The sequence below is a fragment of the Falco peregrinus genome, chromosome 1, assembly GCF_023634155.1.
Source record: "Falco peregrinus isolate bFalPer1 chromosome 1, bFalPer1.pri, whole genome shotgun sequence".
Classification (NCBI taxonomy): domain Eukaryota; kingdom Metazoa; phylum Chordata; class Aves; order Falconiformes; family Falconidae; genus Falco; species Falco peregrinus.
The window spans coordinates 98,205,297-98,223,322 of record NC_073721.1 but is presented as its reverse complement, the minus strand read 5'-3'; the positions used below and the strand labels follow the sequence as shown (position 1 = coordinate 98,223,322).

The 18,026-nt window shown below is 49.0% G+C and overlaps 1 protein-coding gene across 3 annotated transcripts in view; it reads right to left on the bottom strand.

Annotated features, from left to right (window-relative positions):
* DAAM1 (dishevelled associated activator of morphogenesis 1) overlaps positions 1 to 18,026 on the bottom strand; it is a 99,066-nt gene that overhangs the window by 47,780 nt on the left and 33,260 nt on the right. For all 3 annotated transcript variants that reach the window (XM_055814999.1, XM_055815009.1, XM_005229419.3), the window contains exon 3: positions 10,892 to 11,115. In XM_055814999.1, the coding sequence (XP_055670974.1) occupies positions 10,892 to 11,074 (183 nt within the window). In that variant the 5' untranslated portion in view covers positions 11,075 to 11,115. The remainder of the gene's footprint in view (positions 1 to 10,891; positions 11,116 to 18,026) is intronic.

Here is an 18,026-nt window from a genome sequence, read left to right as displayed (position 1 = left end):
TAACCAAGAAAAATAATTCTAAACTGAGCTGAAGCCTAAGTGGGAGCAAGAAGGGACAAAGCAGAAGAACATATTAGGTGCTGGTACATGACAATGTGCGAACGCATCCATAAAAGGTGCAGAAACGCTTCTGCATCTCACACAGCACGTTTCATTGTGCCCTGGCTTCAACATATTCAGTCATCGCAGCCCTGCATCACTCAGCAACACCTACATAATGACATCTTGCAGGATGCTTGGGAGAGGTGTTTAAATAAACACTTTGTGGCACCTGGTGAATATGAAAATCCTCATAATCAAACAGAGACTAACGACTGTTACTCCAAACTGTAAAGTGACTTAACCATGATGAGTAAGGTCTTTGCTGATTTTACGTGCATGGGTATTCCTGCACCCACTTCCAGCCTTTCACTTATGCTCACTAATGGGTGTCTCAGTCCTCCATGGCTCCAAGCAGGCTGCTCAGAAACTGCCCTACAAACTCAGACAGATTGAGAGGACAGGGCCATCAGCCCTTGTCCAGGGGCTCACGGACCGCTGACAAAAGCGGCTCTGACAAAGTCTTTAGCAAGTGCATGGCAGACTTGTAGCGCAGCAGAGAAGCTGTACAGAACCTCAGACCCATATGTGCCTTCAATTAATAATCACGAGCTTGATAATTAGGTGATTCTAACCGGCAATTAATTTTATAGGCCATTTGCAAGCCATGCACTCCTGCTACAGTGTGTGATGTTGGCGGCTGTTGAAGAGTGAGATGATAACCGTTTGGTGCTCGGTGCCCATCACCCCTGCAGCCCTCACCCCTCACTTCAGCCTCACCTTTCACAGCTCTGCCCCTTCCACCTGGCTGCCTCCCATGGCAGGATCTGTCAACTTTGCTATTTTAAGTATTTTTTTGGAATCAGGTCAAAGGCACATAAAAAACCCCTCATTTTTCTACCAAAAGGAAGTTTCTGCCCAGAGTGTTTTTACTGGAAAAAGATATGCTACTCTTAAATATCTATCCCATACAGTTAAAACTATTCACCTTTAGATCAGGAAACATGTTTCCACATGAAATTTTCATTTGAATATGATTTAAAAAAAAACCCAAAACAACTCATAGAGGAGATTTGATTCTCAGCATGTATTTGCTGTTTCTAGGAGGTAAAATGCTTCCATGCGGCTTGCTTTGCTGATGGCAAGCAAACCTCCCCCTCTTCCTGAACATGGCATGAGCTCCACTGAAGGTGATCCCACACCGTTCTCCTAAAGCTGCCTTGGAAATGTGGTTCAGCTCAGCATGCTGTGAGCACAATCCCATAGGCCAACAAGTTTTTATCAAGTGACCTATATCACTCCCTTGGAGAACACAGAGCAGCACTCAGGGGAAGATGTTCCCAAGGTCTGTACCTCCCTGAGCTGGCAATTGGGTGGTATGAGGAGCCCAGGCCACCAGAGGTCCGCTGGTCCGACCCCCTGATAAGAAAGGCCACCTCAAGCCATTGCTCAGGCCTTTGAATCCCCCCAAGGAGGGAGACTCCACCACCTCTCTGGTTTGCAGCCACCTACTACAGCCTCCAACCACCTCCTGAAGGCAAAGCCAGATCAAGCAGAAAAGCATGGCACCACCACTGGAAGAAATAAACGATCTTCCCAGCAGAAAGGGCATCGAGTCCAGGCCAGACTCACAGTGTGGTCCTTGGTGCAAGCTCCTGTCCCTGCCACTTCACCCATGCCATGGTGGATGTTTTAATGGGCATCTTCCACAGGCTGAGAGCCACAGGCTTTAATGGGGGCAACAGCAGGAAGCCAGCAGGATGCTGCAGATCTCTGGACTTCACAACCAACCTCCAGGATGGGCTCTTGGAACTGGGTGAGCCCAGGCACTGCCCACCCACAGCCGCAACACCCCAGCAAAACCATCAGGGGTTCCTCCCCTACATCCCATGCGTCCTGTGGGCCACCAAACATTCTGCAAGAAATAGCTGGGGAGTACAGATTAAATAAGGGACAATACCCTATACAGGGGCATGTACTCCTGAAATATCTTCAGAGGTTTTAGGAAAAAAGATGAAAAACTTTTAAATCTTAATGCACCTTTCTGGCTGAAAAACTGTAACCATAACACATGGAGAAGATGGGGTAAAATAAGGTCATCCATTGCTATAATAGAAACAAAAATTAATTAAAATTTACTGGCTCATTCTGGGTCTATATATAAACACACATACAAAAAGACATCACCAGATCAATAAATGACCAACATAATAAAGAGCAAGTCAATTTATTCCTGATTGACGGATGCACAGTTTAGAAACTTCTATAAGTGATACTACAGCACGGAAAGGCAAGACATCCTGCACCCTCAAACAGAGCATGAAAGAGGCAAGATTTCTCAAAAAAAATTAGAAAGAAACAAGTGGGAACTTTTTGGCAATATTTGGCATTAACTGGTATAGCATAGGAATTAATAAATAAATAACGGCCCGTCGAAGCCTGCATCGGCTTCCTTTCTCAGGGGTCATATCGCTCTTTCACTCTCTTCCAGGTATTCTTCTCCAAGTTCATCAATTTGATTTATCCCAGAATGCTGCATGTCACAGGAAATGGCAGCCAGCCTTCTCCCCCCTCCCCCCCCCTCATCTAATCTGCTGGGTGCAGGCGCTGCCTGCCCTGCCTGCCCCCCCCCCCCCCCCCCCCGGTACACCTCCACCTCAGAATCCACCTTACCTTACTCATCATTTCCTTTTTACACTGTTTCCTCAAAGCAGCAGACTTACTCATCAGTGGCTGTTATAGTGCAAAGAACTAACCACCTCCACACGCATCCTACACTGCAGGGAAAGCTCCTCTATCTGCAACATTTATTTAGGCGATTACAATTCTCATTGCATGCAGATTTATCTCAGTTTTGAGGTTTTCTCTTTTAACTAGGAAGGTAGTGAATGAAGTCTTCTATTTTTAGTATTAGTAATAAAAATACCGCCTCCTCAGCACACATCTTTTCAGTCATAGTATTCTGAGAACTTAAAAATAACCCCTCAGTATATTTTTATCTGTATATTTATCACTGTATATTTTTAATTTACCCATGACAACCCGTAGCTGGAAACTATGGAACACAATCAACTATTCATATTTCTTAATGAAGAAGCATACCAGAAGTATAGAAGATTTTATTAATTTTGCCTTTATCATGTAATGAATTTTTTGAATAAAGGAAATTGCTCACAGCAAGGGAATGAGCAGCAGCAGCAAGGAATAACTGTGAGCACTTCAAAGTGCTTATGCTTAGTCAGCCTCCTCCCACACTGCATGTTTAGTCCCAGACTGGAATAGAAAAGGCCCCAATCCACTCTGCTCTGCAGCTTTCAGTTACTGACCTGAAAGCATGGGACAGAGGTAAATAAAATATGTATTCCTTTCTTCTTCTGCTGGAAAGATTATGGCCATCAATAGCTGATTTAGCTTTTCAATAAACTCAAGCTGTAGCTGGTTCATGTTCCCACCAGTTCAAACACCTAACTGAGGCAGACAGCATGTAATGTTTTAATGTTATTTAATTTAATTCATTATTTTAACAGGCTAAAGATTTTAAAGGTGTTCATATTCCAATACTAGTACATTTTAAAAGACAAGTATCCTCTTATGTTTCTCAGTCTTTTTTGTTGTAATATGTAAGTATTACCGCATATATACTTTTTAAAATTTACTTACTGAGTTCGACCTTCTGTGACCTTTTCACCAACATCATCTGGAAAACCTTTCTCCCATTTTAATTAACACTGGGTACTTTTCCAGCCCGAGTTATTGATCTATGCAGTTTTACCCTGAAAAGCACTCTTAGATCTAGAAGCCCTACAGGCAGATTGCCAGCATCCTTTTTCCATGCAATTGTACATAAACCTTGAAAACAAAAAAAATAAGATGTCGTGGTCCATTATTTACTACTATGATAGCTAAAATGGATTAAATCTAATCAACCACAGCTGGGCATGACTTCACTTTGGTGGATGCACCTCCTACCGCAATAAAGCACAGAGCTGGCAAATAAATAAGGTGTCAAATGTGGATTTCCCACCTATTTACAGACCCAAAGAAGCAGCTCCCTTTTCAATCAGTTTTTAGATACCACCTGCAATGCTGGCATCCCTGAGAGCTGCTGTAGTTGGAAGTCAAGCCAACAGGTCAAGTGTTGGCTTCAGATGTACTCTGCCTGACAAGGATGCTCACTGCAGGAAAGCTGTGCATGGTTGGTCTGGGACTAAACTGCTCCAAGGCTTCCCCAGATAATGCCCTGGGAGGGGCTTCGAAAAGGGGCTGGACAGGAATTAGGGGCTGCAAAGCCCTATGCCAACTTGATCCAACATTTACCACTCTGTGTGTGGGACCCAAAGCATGCAGCTGTGGGAAGCAGGAGCCAGCTACAGCCTGATGCTGGTGGGCAACATAAGATGGCAATGGACTCCTTGCATACCCATAGCTTGGGTGGGACGAGTGCTCCTCGTTTCCCCACAACCCTGGCTTTAGTCACACCTGGCATCCTAAAATAATTTTTAAGAACTTAACCAGATGCAAAGCAGAGAGGCACCCTGTGAGGAATCAATTTCTGACCAAGGTTTGACATGCAGCAAAATGCCTAGTGCAAGCAGGCATCAGCTGGGCTTGTAGGTGTTGGGTGTCATGGGGGAAGGGAAGCTGATCCCCGTAAATAACACTATTGATTTGAATACTGGAGCTGATGGGGATTAGGAGCACTGGGCACTCAGGCAGGATCCTGCCTAGAGGGTTGCAGAAAGGCTCAGCTGCCAAAACCTGACCTTGGTCACGCTCGCAGGCTGAGGAGCAGCAGACTGCCAGTGACAGATACTACCGTGGTACAAACAGCTTTCACTTGCATCTGCAAATGGCTGAGGCAGGCACGGGCTGTTCCCAGCAGGAACGCTTCCTGTGAAGTTAGTGATGAAGCACAACCCACATGCTGCTCAATCCTGCCCCTGACTCCAGCAACATCACCCAACCACCCAGCAATCGGGAAGGAGAAGACCACTGCTGGAGCAGATTCCCCATCCAATGAGGCCAGTACCCTCCATGGCGACCCATGCCAGAAACACTTGGAGCCAGTGCAAGCCAAAAACCTAAATGCCCCAATTAAGGTCACCGATGCGTTACCGAATGAGCTGCCCAGGCATCTCCCAGGGATGTGGCCTCTTCTTTTACGAAGTGCAAAGTGGAAAGCATTTAGCAGGTAGACCGTATAATTTTTCCACTTCAGCTGTACTTCTCCTGGAAACAAAGGGGTTTCTTATGTGCTCTCTGCCTTTGGCTGGGGGTTCACATTGTGCTATAACATGGCTCCTTTTTAAAATTATGGGTTGGGAACAGCATGGTTTTTGGGCAAGCCTCCATGCTAGTTTGTAGCTGTAACAGATATTGCAATTACACGAATGCTTCAGCTGAAATATAGTGTTCCTCAGTGGATTACTTCATTCAGGTCTGCGGAACGTGTGTAGGCGGAAAATCCTTATTCTCCCGCCAACTAGGTGTGTGATTTCTGTATCAGACTCTTACCTATCAAAACATACATTTAAGAGATTATCTGTGAGGGTGTAATGCCATGAGGTGACAAAAACAAGCGCCGTGAGCAGTGGGATGGGAGGGGAGTGTGGCAGGTCAGAGTTGTTCTCATCTAATGAGCAGAACCTGGGCAGCCCAGCAAAAAAGTCCTTTGTGCTGTACATGGTTCCCTGCAGAGTGAATTTAAAAGCAGCTACTACTGAACCACTCGGTTTTCCTCCTTAAAAGTGATTCATAAGCTGGGGGAGCTTGGTCTTGGGAGACTGGTAGGATGGGGTTAGCAGCCCCCATGCGGAGTGTCTGGCCCTGAATAGGCTCTGCAGAAAGGGGTGTTTTGCCCAGGACACAAGGGCTACTGCAATCGTATTGTTTTCTGGGTATCAACCATGTGCTCTTCTTTGCAGATAGAGAGGAAAATGGCTTTGGCCACTGTCTAGTGGTTCTCAAAATCCTGATGTCCTTAGCGCTGCAAAGACCAGGCAGCAAAAAATGACAGCTGACCTGCAAGCATGAAATGCAAAGCTTGGCTTTGCAGCTGATCCCTCAGCTGTTACTTAAAAACCATGTTGTTTTGCAAGTCCCAAAATCTCATACTTTCTCCTTGTTGGATTAAGAATCTGGAGGAAAGCACATTACTTAAGTTCCTAAGTAAAACTGGATATCACTAGCACCAAGTTCCCAACCTGGCACTGCTATTAACACGTAACAGCACTCACACTGACTGCACCGCTGCTTGCTTCTTGCATAGGGGTTGTCCTCCGCTCCCTGTTTGAGCAACTTATAAAATAGCAATCATCCCAGGATGTGAAGAGGGCAGGAAGGCATGGCTCTGCAGGACAGTTATGCATGGAGCATCTTACCCAAGCACCTCACATCATGAGCCACAGACCGATAGCCCACCATGAAGCATTTCAAAGGTAACAGAATTAATCTCCACGACAGGGGATGCTTTCTCCTAACAGATAACATCCAAAGAGCGGCTCTGATGAAATGCATAAATGTCCCAAGTACAGCAAAAACAAATGCTGTGATAAATCTTGTAAGCTGCCAGAAACGTTTTTTTTGTTCCCCAAGCTCCCGAGTTTCCACTACTTCATAAAGCAGCAGGGAGGGATGGAGCAGCCTTCTGTGTTGCAGGGGGGAAGGCATAAAGCCCAGCACTTTGGAGACTCTGTGTGTGTATCTCCCCTCCAGCAGCTCCCTCTGAAGGCAGTCACTAACACCGTGCAACTTCAGCGGGCAAGGGTCTGCACCCATCCTGAGCCTGGGGGGCTGGGGACACTGCACATCCACTTGCTTCCCAGCATCACCTCCCCAGGTCTCCAAAATCTTGTTAGCTGATGGAGCCTGGGTGGAGGGATCCAGGGAAGGTTACCTGCTCTGGTTTCATAGGCTAAAAGTGGACTGCTACACATCACAAGGCAAGATGCAGGGCTAGATGGAGGCTGCTCAGATTTCTTCTGCATCGCTAACAAGTCCGAGGTGAAAAGTCTGAGAAGCCCCATCAGAAGCAGTAACTGGATTTCCTCAAAGCCCAGGTATTTGGCAGGACAAGCCTCGAGGGGTGGCTGGGGCAGCATCTCCTCCAAGCCCATTCCTCTGCTGGCAGGGATACAGGCTGGGAGCAAGGTGCAGCACCAGAGGCAAGCAACACCACATCGGATCCAGCAGCTCCTCCAAGCACATCCAGGAGGTCGAGGAATTGCCAAAGCATTGCTCTCACACTGCCAGGACAGAGATGCCACTGAGATCTGCCCCACCGCGAAGAGAGCCAGCAAGGGGTCCTGGGTCATGCTGGAGCTCCCGCTGCCCTCTCCAGACCAAGCCATTCAGTCCCCCTGTGCCTCCACCCCCCTGCCCAGCATGTCCCACGGGGCCAATGCACAGCACCACACACAGAGCGTTTCATTACAAACCTCAGAGTGACAAGGAGTGTTAAGCAGATATAAAGCACATCAGTCATTTACCCATCTGGTGGGAAGTCTAGTTGCTGGCAGAAAATAGAGAGGATTGTTATGGCAAGATCTACCATATGGCACCATTATGTGGAGCTTTGTGAGTGCTTTCTCTGAGCGTGCAAGCAAGATTTCAGCCTTTGAAGAAACGCTGTATTGTTAGCCTGGATATGCAGGAGCCTCTTGAAAGAAGCTGTGGCAGATGGCACAGCTTTGTTCTCTTGCTTCGCAGGCAGCTCGTGCAGCCCCAGATATTCCCCCTCGCTGGGGCTGAGCAGCCCCACGGCTCAGCAATCCTCCTGATGTGTCCTATGGGAGGACCAATGGCTCCTGAAACACGATGGATGTTGCCTGGCAGGTACCACCCCATGGCACGAGCCCCAGGAAGCTAACACCACCGACCCGAGCTGGCAAGATGCACCGATGGTGATGCAAGGAAAGCTGCACGAAACCATAAAGCCTTGTCCCAGCCAAGGAAGCTGCAAATCAGTAAATCTTGCTCAAATAACCCCGCTTTTGTTTGCGCCTCTCTGCCAGCACCTGTTCCTCCCTGGGTGGCTGAGCCTGGCCGGAGCCCCGGCAGGACAGCGCACAAAGAAAAGCCTTTCAGACAGGGCTGGTGCCCGCTTGAGCGACATCCCAACAATACCCTGACGAAAACCCATTCAGCCCAGGCGGGGGGAAAGGAAGGGAAAGGAAGGAGGTTCCTCTGGGAGGAAGCAGTGACCAGGCATTGACCACAACAACAATATCTGCATCTGCCCTGAGCCAGGCAAAAAGCCCCTGCCTGCCGCGTACCACTGGCTGGGACAGGGCACACTATCCCTGCAGCCCGGGATGGAAATCAGGCTTTTCTTAAGGAAAATTGCTCCTGTTTGTGCCAAGACAAAAAAAAAAAAAAAAACCAAAAAAACCAAACCACACCATACCCTGTTTCCCTGTTGCTCCTCCTCAGAAACACTTGTGCAACCACAGATAAAAACCCTAACTATTTTAGTTAAAATCCAAAATAAAGCAGACCATAAAACAGCAACCAGGAAAGGAGACTGAGCCTTTAACTGATCCTGGAGTCACAGCTGCTCTGTGTCCCTCTGCAGCCCAGGCCCTTGTCCTCTGCTGCTGGCGCGGGACAATCACCAATTTCTCACGCTACAGATGTTTCCTGACTCAGCCGAACAAGCACATTTAAAAACACCTGAAGCTTGGAGAATATCTGCGGGATGGCTCCAAAAAGAAACAGGTTTTGCCCTTTGATGTACACAGCACACTGGCATCTGCAGAGCAGGGACTCAGATGGATTGCTGGTCTCTGTGGAAGAATTGTCCACCCCAGTGATCAAACGCACTGCTGCAACGTCCCCAAAGCCACCACCCATCCCAAACCTGAAATCTGCCCACTCCTGTCATTCCGAGTCCCTGATGGGAACGAACGGGGCAGAAAAGTCACTATTAAGCTACAAGAGAAGAACTGGCCTAGGACCAAGCTGGGCTGGCAAAGCCTCCAGATCCACTGCAACCCCTCTGACTTCCCTCAACGCAACCCACTGAGACAGCCGAGGGCTTTGGAGGGAGCCTTGGACTCACGGCGTGGGTACCAGCCATCCCACCCCGGACGGTCAAGCGTGACAGGCCGGGTGGCATCAGGCTCCCGCAGGCGTAAAAATCAGCCCAGTGCCTCTGAGTGCTTTCTCTGTCTCTCTTCCAAACGTTACACAGTGGGTTTATACAGAAACAGTGGGACACTTTCCAAACCATTTCACTAATGCTGAAATTTAACACCCGACACCAACAGGTTACTGAGAGCAAGAAGGAGCTGTTGTAATGGGGGGGTTGCAACTCGAGTCCCCTGAACGGGAATCTGCTCTCTCCTGCCCGGGGCAGAGCTCAGCCTCTCCCTCCCCAGCACACCCCACCTGGGTCCAGATCTGCCTGACAGGTTTTTTGGGGAGCCAGGGGGTTGCAGCTGCTTGCATGGGAGCACGGTGGGCACCTGCTGTCCCCCCTCCCAATATGACTTCAGTCCCCTGGGAGCCAGCACAGCTCCTGCTGCCAGTGTGCACTGGAGCAGCAGCTGCCTCCGGAGCCTTATTCTCATCCATGGCTGGGGGAAAAAATCCAAAATCTTGGCAGCATGGAGAAAGTGATGGAGAGCAGAAGGGCCACACCAGGGCATGCCCTGGGCCCAAGTGTTCCCTGTGAGCGCCGCTGGGCTCCTGCCTCACTGCACAGCGAGTTCCCTGCAGCACAGTCCCTGCACAAAGCGTCTGGCTGAATTTGGGGCAGATGCTTTGAAAATCCTGGGCTGAGATGAGGTGCTGCAGGCTTGGTGAGGTTTCAGTGCATGAGCCACCTTCAGCCTGGCTGGCAATGCTGAGCAGTACTGCAGCAAACCTTTGGCTAGGGAACAGAGAGAGTTTTCCATGGGCAAGAATTTCCCCAGGAAAATCTGATTTGGCCAAGTTATCAGCAGAGAAAAATGTGGAACAGAGGCAGTCACTCCACCTGAACAAACCCAGCCCAACTGGCAGTGTTTTGCAGGACAGCTGCAAGAAAAGTCCTGCTGCAAGCACGGCTCATCCCCACTGTGCTGTGTCAGGTGTCCCAGTCTGCCACACGTCTCATCCCACCCGTGGCAAAGGACATCTGGGCAACACCAGCTCTCGTAATAAAGCCACGAGCTCTCCTCTACCAAGCAGCCCAGCTCACCACAACCACGCTGCCTGGCATCTAACAGATGTGCTATACCACGAGGCGTGACTGACCAGCGTCACAACTCCCAGCTCCCTCTATGCATCAAAGCACCGTAGAGGAACCCATTTCACTGCTGAATCAACTCAGAGTGCAGCACTCTGGGTCCATCCAAACCACCACACCAAAATGTTTTCAGTTACAGGAAATTTTTTGGCTTTTTTTTTTTTTAAAAAAAAAAAAAAAAATATCCATGTTTCCCAACGTTTTGGTACCGAGGGATAAAGAAACCGTATCCTGACTCTCCATGTTTCAATTTAGCCCACAGCCAAGGATTTCTGTGAAGCAGAGTGCCCAGCAAGTACAGTCACTTTGCACCTACAGGGGACAACCTGCTTTACCAGCTTGGACACCCCTGCACACCACAGAGGTGCACAAAGCCAGACCAGCCCCCAGCCCCTGCTCTAAGAAATCAAGGCTTTCTAACGGGAAAGAATCCACCCCAAACCAGCAGGACTTCAGGGAAGAGCAGACCTCAGGTTCAGTGCAGAACTGCTCCCAACAGCAGCCCCTGATGCTTCCTTCACAGTAAAGCTTGTCTGAAAACTCAAAACCACGTCTGGGGAGACTAGGAAGATGAGGAAAAAAGTGGTGGGGAGGGGAATAAAAATAAAAAGCATCCTAACTTACCACCAGCTCAGTGAACATGACGTCCAGCTCCTCCACCGGTGGCATGGGCAGCGCAGGCTCCATTGTCTGCAGGGCAAAGCTGCTGTCATTCCGCAGCCGGTATGTGATCTCGGGGTGGTCACTGCTGCGAAAGCAGCAGAAGATGAAGGAGATCCCCCGACCGCTCCTCTTCCTTGGGGCCATGGCCAAATTCCTCTGTGTCCCTCCCTCCTGGGTACTAGATCCTGAGGGGAAGAGAAGAGAGGAGGCTTGAGCAGCTGCCCCGCAGTGCTGTGCTCCCATCCCACGAAGGGGAGGAGGAATCAAAACCACCCACGCGCTCAGTACGGAGGGGAAGAGCGGAGACAGTTTATGTGCCAAATATTTCTGCTCAGATTTGACGTTTACAGTCCTGGCAACCTTGACGACCATGCAAATTAAAAAGATTAATTTGCTTTGCCTTGTGCCGAAGTGGGCAGCAGCAGGAGGATGCACCGCCGACCCTGTGGGGAGAGGGGTCCCAGACCCCATCACTGTTGAAAAATCCAGATAATCCCAGCTAACCTCCTTGTGCCATGGCAGCCAGGCCAGCCCCCTTCCCAATGTGGCCAGGGTTATGGCAAATTTGGGAGGCTGCTGTCAGGAACAGCTGGATGGGCTTGGGGCCACCAGGTATATGGTCCCCAGCATGGGTGACTTGGTACTCAAAGACCTCACATGGCTCAGGATGACCCAAGCCACAGACAGCAGCAGACCTGAGAAAATATTGTATATTCTCCCCCAGCTCCTAAACATGTCCCTAAACACCTACTGGCAACTGCCAGTTGGGCAGCTCTTTTTCATGGGACATTTTACTTGGCTTTAATGAGATAAACCCTACTTGAAATTCCAGTAAATATTTACAAGACACTACTGCAGCTGATAAAAAGCACACGTTGCTGGTAGCTCAGACTTTCCTATGCAATGCTTATGTTGGGCATCGCTTGCACCAGTGGTCACTTGGGTTTTGCTGATTTCTAAAACTCAGGTTGGGATCAAAGCTCAGACATGTGTCCTGCCTGATCGGTAACAACAAGGACCAGGCAAATACTACCCCAAAATTAGGACTGTCAAGTCAACGATACAAGAGGAGAGCCACCTATGAGGAATGAGGACAGTGGAGAAACACCCTAACGAGAAAAATCAACCAGCAAAGTAGAGAATTTTTAAAAAGCCTAAATATTTGTCTTATAAAGCCACACACCCACACATTTTACCTCTGCAGAACAAGACGCCGAGATGTTAAGAGACAGGACAAACAGTCAAGATTAATGCAGAAGGGTGAAATACAGATGACTCAGATTTATTAACAAAGCTATGAAGAGACTTGGGGAAAAAGGGTCAGCACTGGGAGAGGAGTCTGATCTCCCTGGAGCCAGCCACTCGCCTCCAACTACGGATTTATATGCCCAAGTAAACAGCTGCTGAGCCCCACGGAGAGCCAGCGCTGGAGGCAGGTTGGGGGCAGGCCCGTGGTTGGACCCTGCACCACCGTTTGCACGGTAAATGTTGCCCTCCCAGAACAGGGACCCTGCAGAAAACTCAGGCTCTACCCACATTACTTTTAACAGCGGATCTGATCCTTAAAATCAATGGCGTGTTTTAAGCATGTGGTGTAATCATCCGCTGAACCACAAATGATGGGAAACAGCTACTGGGTCTTCACACAGGATAATCCCAGGACTGCTCTGCGCCCAGTCCAGACAGTCCCCCTTCCTGAAGGGCCACAAATCTCATTTCACATTTAGCATCTTGGATGTAGAAAAATGCAGCCACTGGAGGAATTTCAGCTGCCATGAAAGCTCTCTCATCACGGCTCCCCAGCAGCCAGCACCGCAGCAAATCCATTAGCAGCCTGCTGGCCTCCCCTCAGTGTTAGGAGGGGTTTGGGACCTGCTCAGGAGCTTCTTTGCTAAAGGAGGGAGGCAGACAAAAAAACTAAAGGCACACAGACCTCTGTTCCCTCCAACACAGAACAAAACATTGCAGGCTTGGGTTTTGAAGAGTCATGAAAAACAGGACACAGTGAGATGCTGGTGGCTGCCCAGGACTTTGTGCCTGCACAGCTCAGTCCCAACCTGCACGTCCTCAGCTGTACAAAGTTTGGTCGCTTGCTCATTCCCAATCCACGGGTACAGCCACGCCGTGCCCAGAGCAGGGCCTGATCCTGTTCCTGCAGCTGGTCTGGAGCAAACAGACACATCTTCCTCTTCCATGGGCGTTTTCCATCCCCTTGTCAACACCACACGAAGCTTGTCTTTGAAACCTGCTGCTACGTACAAGCTCTGACTTGGGCTTGCAAAAATGTGCAGAAAGCTTTTATCAGAACAACACCTGCTCTTCAGAGATACACACTCCTGACAATGTTTTATGAGGAGTGTGAATGACAGATCAAAAGGCAAGGTTTTATTTTTGGTTTTAAAGCAGACAGTCATGTAGCAACCAAGACAAGTATTTTTGAGCTGCTTCCAGCTCTAGAGCTATTGAGGTTCTTCATTTTCATCTATAAACAATTAAAAAAACCAAACCACCCTATAGTGTAGGCTGAGTGGGCTGTAGGTTATTAGCAACCAAGACTAAAACAAGTTAAAGAGAGAATATGTTAGCTACCAGGCAAATAGCATTCAACCCTCAGAAGGCCAATGAATATTCATTGATATGATGGATCAAAATCAAAACATGGCTCCCTGGCAGGTTGTTGGGAGGTGCAGACAGCGCAGATTGCATAGTCAGAACAAAGTGCATCTACGCAGCCTTCTCCTTCCCTGTAAATCCTACAGAAATTGGTTGTTGAAGGAGAAAAGGCAACAGCCCCTGGCAACCTGGAGGCTTGCATATTAAGGAGAGCAGAAGGGACCAGTTCCACGCAGCATCACATGTTAAATGTCCTGCTCCCACCTCCCATTTATAACTTTAAGCACTAATCAGATCAATAAATTTAAGTCAGGTTGTGATCTAATGGTGCCTTCTGGCCTTTACTATTGAGCAGGCCAGAATAAATTAAGCTTAATTGCCCCTTTATGTACAGAGCCAGGGAAGACAGGACGGGAAGGGTCACTGAGGGAACTTCTAGCCAAACCTCAAATCCCAAGGCAGGACTGATGGAGCTGAATCATTCCCAAACAACTTTGCTGTCACAGAAACAAGGGTGGAAATGCATATGATGGGCTCAGCCTAGAAGCCCGGGGAGATGAGGATGATGATAAGGAGAGAAGGCCCATACATGCCACCAGGACCAACTGGGGTCCCCATGCAGGACAGAGGCCATGGGCTGCAGCTCAGCGATGCATGGGGAGACAAGTTTGTTGTTTTCCCCAGCCCTAAAAAAAAAAGCATCAAGACTACATCGCCCTGAGCAGTGCTTAAATGAAATCAGTCATTAGGAGAAAATTGGACCCCGGTGCCGCTTCCGCCTTTGCTTTAAGGAAAGGAGAGCAGCAATTACCGCTTGCATACTCAACAGCCTCCCCAGCAAGCTAAATTAGCCTGCGTGGAGCAACACGCTGCCAAAGCCTGTCTGTGACCGATGCCCCAACAAGCTGGTTTAAAGCCAGCACCAGTATTGCAGCACTGCGGTCTGCAGTCTAAAAATACCAGCAAGGGTACAAAGACATGCAAAGGAGCATGCACGCTCCCCTCACACCCGCCTCCAAACCCACCCAGAAGCTAGGAGCTAAATCCTCAAATATGAGTATTAGTGTGTTGTTTTTCTGGCTCCTCTCCCATCCCCTCCCCAAACAAGGATGCAAGATCCTGAGCGAGCTCTTTCTCAATGGGGAGCTTTATTTCGGTGCACTGCACAAGGGGGGAGTATTTTTGTGCAAGTGCAGTAATGCTCACTGACAGTCTCTGCCGAGCCCTGACCAATTTCAGCGTCCTGGGCCACGCCAAGCTTTGCCTCCCCCCACCCCACAGAGTTTCGGCACAGCCAGGAACATTCCCAACCAATGGAAATTTTTTTATTCTCTTCCATTGCTGCAAAGTGATGTCCTTGGCTGGCGCCTGGCCTTGGCACGCAGCTTTGGAAGATGCTGTCACCCCCACCAAGTGCTAGAGCTGGGTGTCCTGAACCACTGTTTACAGCACACAGAAGACAGAAATTTGGCATCCCACACATGGCAACCTATGCTTGTCCCATCCCACTACCAAGCCATGGTGCATCCTCCCTCTGGCACTGCACCCCATGCATGTAACACCCAGCGCAGGGTGCAGTGCTGGGGTGCACGTCAGACCCATTAAAAACCTTGCATAATTTTTTTAAAAAAAAACAATTCTAGGTTATTTTCCTCCCACTGCAACTCATGTCCGACCTCCACAGCAATAAAAACTGATGCTCCCACAGCAATTTTCAGACGAGCCGTACATTTGAGGCGTTCCCCCAAAAGCGTCAAAGCCTTCCCTGGATGTGTTTTGATTTTTCACCTTGCAGACCCAAAAGGGCCAGCACCCTCCTTGGCTTCACTCACTAATCTGACCTCTTCTGGGGTTTGGTCCTGATTGCGAGCTCTCCAAAACATGTGTGCACTGCTCTGCCCATCTGATCATTTCTTGATTTCTCAGAAGCGAGAAGTGCTGCTCTACTTCACATTTGCACGAAAGCTGGTGCAAAGAAACACCTTTTAATGAGGGGGATCCAAGAATTATTCAATTTAAAACACAAAAACTTTGAAATTGAGTCCTTGTGTGGATGAAAAGCTCAGAAACAGGACTGCCTTCCCCTAAGCAGAAGCCACCTTTCCTCCAACACAAAAGCCCAGAGAACCTGAGCCCATCACCAGCACCTCCAGCATGGACCCTGTGCTGAGCACAGTCCTGGCATCCTTGGCATGGCCATTCCTGCTTAAAGCAACCAGGATTTTTTGGCCACAAGCTCCCACGCTGGTTTCAAAAAATCCCTTTCTCCAGTGTAAAGCTGTTTTCAGGCACAGGCTGCACAGGAGGGGGAATGTTTGTGTCTGGTGGAAATCCATGCGTATCGATAGGAGGGGAAAAAACCCAACACACTCAGCTAAAAGGCTTTAAACTGTTTGACTGTTGCCTTTTTCCCCTCTATCCACCCGTGAAACAGCAGCTGCAAAAGGGGATAGGGACAGGACCCTTCCTGTGATGCTGCAGGAAGATCAGCTGCCAGGAGGAGCCTGACTCATTGCTAAATCACAAGAGCCATAATTCTCAGTGTAAGCAAATCTCGGAGACTTGGGTTTCATGGATTTATAAATACATCCGCCAAATCCTGAATTACCCCCAGGTCCTCCTTCCTCTTCCCAGAAATCCTGTTATACTCCATGAACCCAACAAAGAATGTTTTGCATCTCCAAACCTTGTTCAGGCTGCCTGGTACCTGAGGGCCACCGGCACAGTGTCCCTGATGCCAGCAGGAGCTGGCTGTGCTCACAGGCTCTCGGCTCGCTCCCGGAAAGCCCCATCTGCCAGTACTGTCAAAAACCCAACGCCTGCCTAAAATGTGTCACCTCCTCTTTGTATTCTTTCCTTTTATTTTGGCATTTGTCACAACCTGAAGCATACATCTGGACCTGCTGTCTCGCAAGAAAACAGTTTGCTCAAGGGCAAATGAGCTTCAGGGGCTCAATGGTGAAATCCAGGGTGCAGCAAAAAAAAAAAAAGCAAACCTACTTATTCACAGAGTCAGTAAACACTTGTATGCTCACCAGTGAGGAAAAAAACCCCCAGTTTCACAGATTTGTAATGCACCAGAAAAAGCCCTCCTTTTTCCATCTAAACAAAATCTACTGCAAGAAGCAAAAGTACTGGAAAGACTTTTTTTGTACATGTCTGCACAGGGCTCCCATCTGGAGGTGTTGATGGTGCTACTCAGGGAAAAGAGCAATAACCTCCATCGCACTGCAAGAATATCACAGCCTGGCTTACAAGTCATCTCTCCAGCACACAAGTGAGCTCCCTGCCAAAGGAAGCACACATGCTGTTGACTCTGCAATCCAGTTTTCAGGGGGAAGAGCGTGGCGCACAGCAGGGTGAGACAGGATCTGTCTTAACACTCTCCAACTGAAATCAATCCTCAGAGCAGCGCCGCTCGGTTTGGCAAGCCAGCAAAAATCTGGAGCAGGGGATGGCTGCTGGTGTGTTACAGGACCATGTCTGTCCCAGTGTGTGGACATAAACTTGGGTCCAAGGAGAAGATGCTGAGGGCTTGCAGCACCCATCCTCTGTGGTGGGAGCTGCCCCAAGGATTACACAGCCCTTTACCCCTCTGCAGTTGCAGAGACCAGCATAGCTCAGTACACAGATGAATCTGACCAGGGAAGACCACGCTGGAGCAAAATTTTGTTTAGTTTTTGAGGATTAAACCACAAACCTTGCTGGAAGTTTCCCAGGCAGCCAGACAGCAAGTGGCACATAACACCAAAGGAGGTTACAAGTTCTCCACTAAAAGGGTAAACTTAATCGGTGACGAGCTGAGCGCCGGCGCCAGATCCTCTACACTGCTACAGACCACTTCTTAGGGTAACTCCAGCAGATCAGCTCAGACAAATGCCATTTATTTCAGGAACAAGGACAACAAGCATGGAACTGCATACAAGACCCAGTTTGGGAGCCTATATATATATATTTCTTAATGCTCACTAGGGTGCTCAACGACCCAATTCTACAGACACATGTGCCTTCTTTCCAGCAGCCAGGTGGATTTGTGGGCCTTCTTTTGCAGAAGCAAGCCAAAAAGCAGGGTACCTTGGTGGCAGGAGGCAGTAAGAGTTTTCAAGTCACATATTGTTCCCTTAAATGCCCTGAATGATTGGCATCTGGAAACCCAGGCACAAGACTTGCTGGAGGTGGGTTAAGCCCAGGAGACTTCCCAGGAAGGTGGAGGGAGGCTCTCCAGGAAGGATGCTGGAGCATCCCCCTGCCCTCCCTGTGCCCCAGCCTGCCTTCAAAAGGCAGCACAGAAAAATCCGGCAGAAAGGAAAGGCGGTGCGAGGGGCCATCCCTCCTGGTGCTCACCTCACCCAGCTCTTGTTTTGGGCTGGCAGCTGCTGGCACTGCATTGTGGTGGGGCTCAAAGGGGCAGAAACAGTCCTTTCAGAGCCAAGGTCATGTGCAGAGAGGGATTAGCACTGACCTGGAGCTCCTCTGCAAGGCT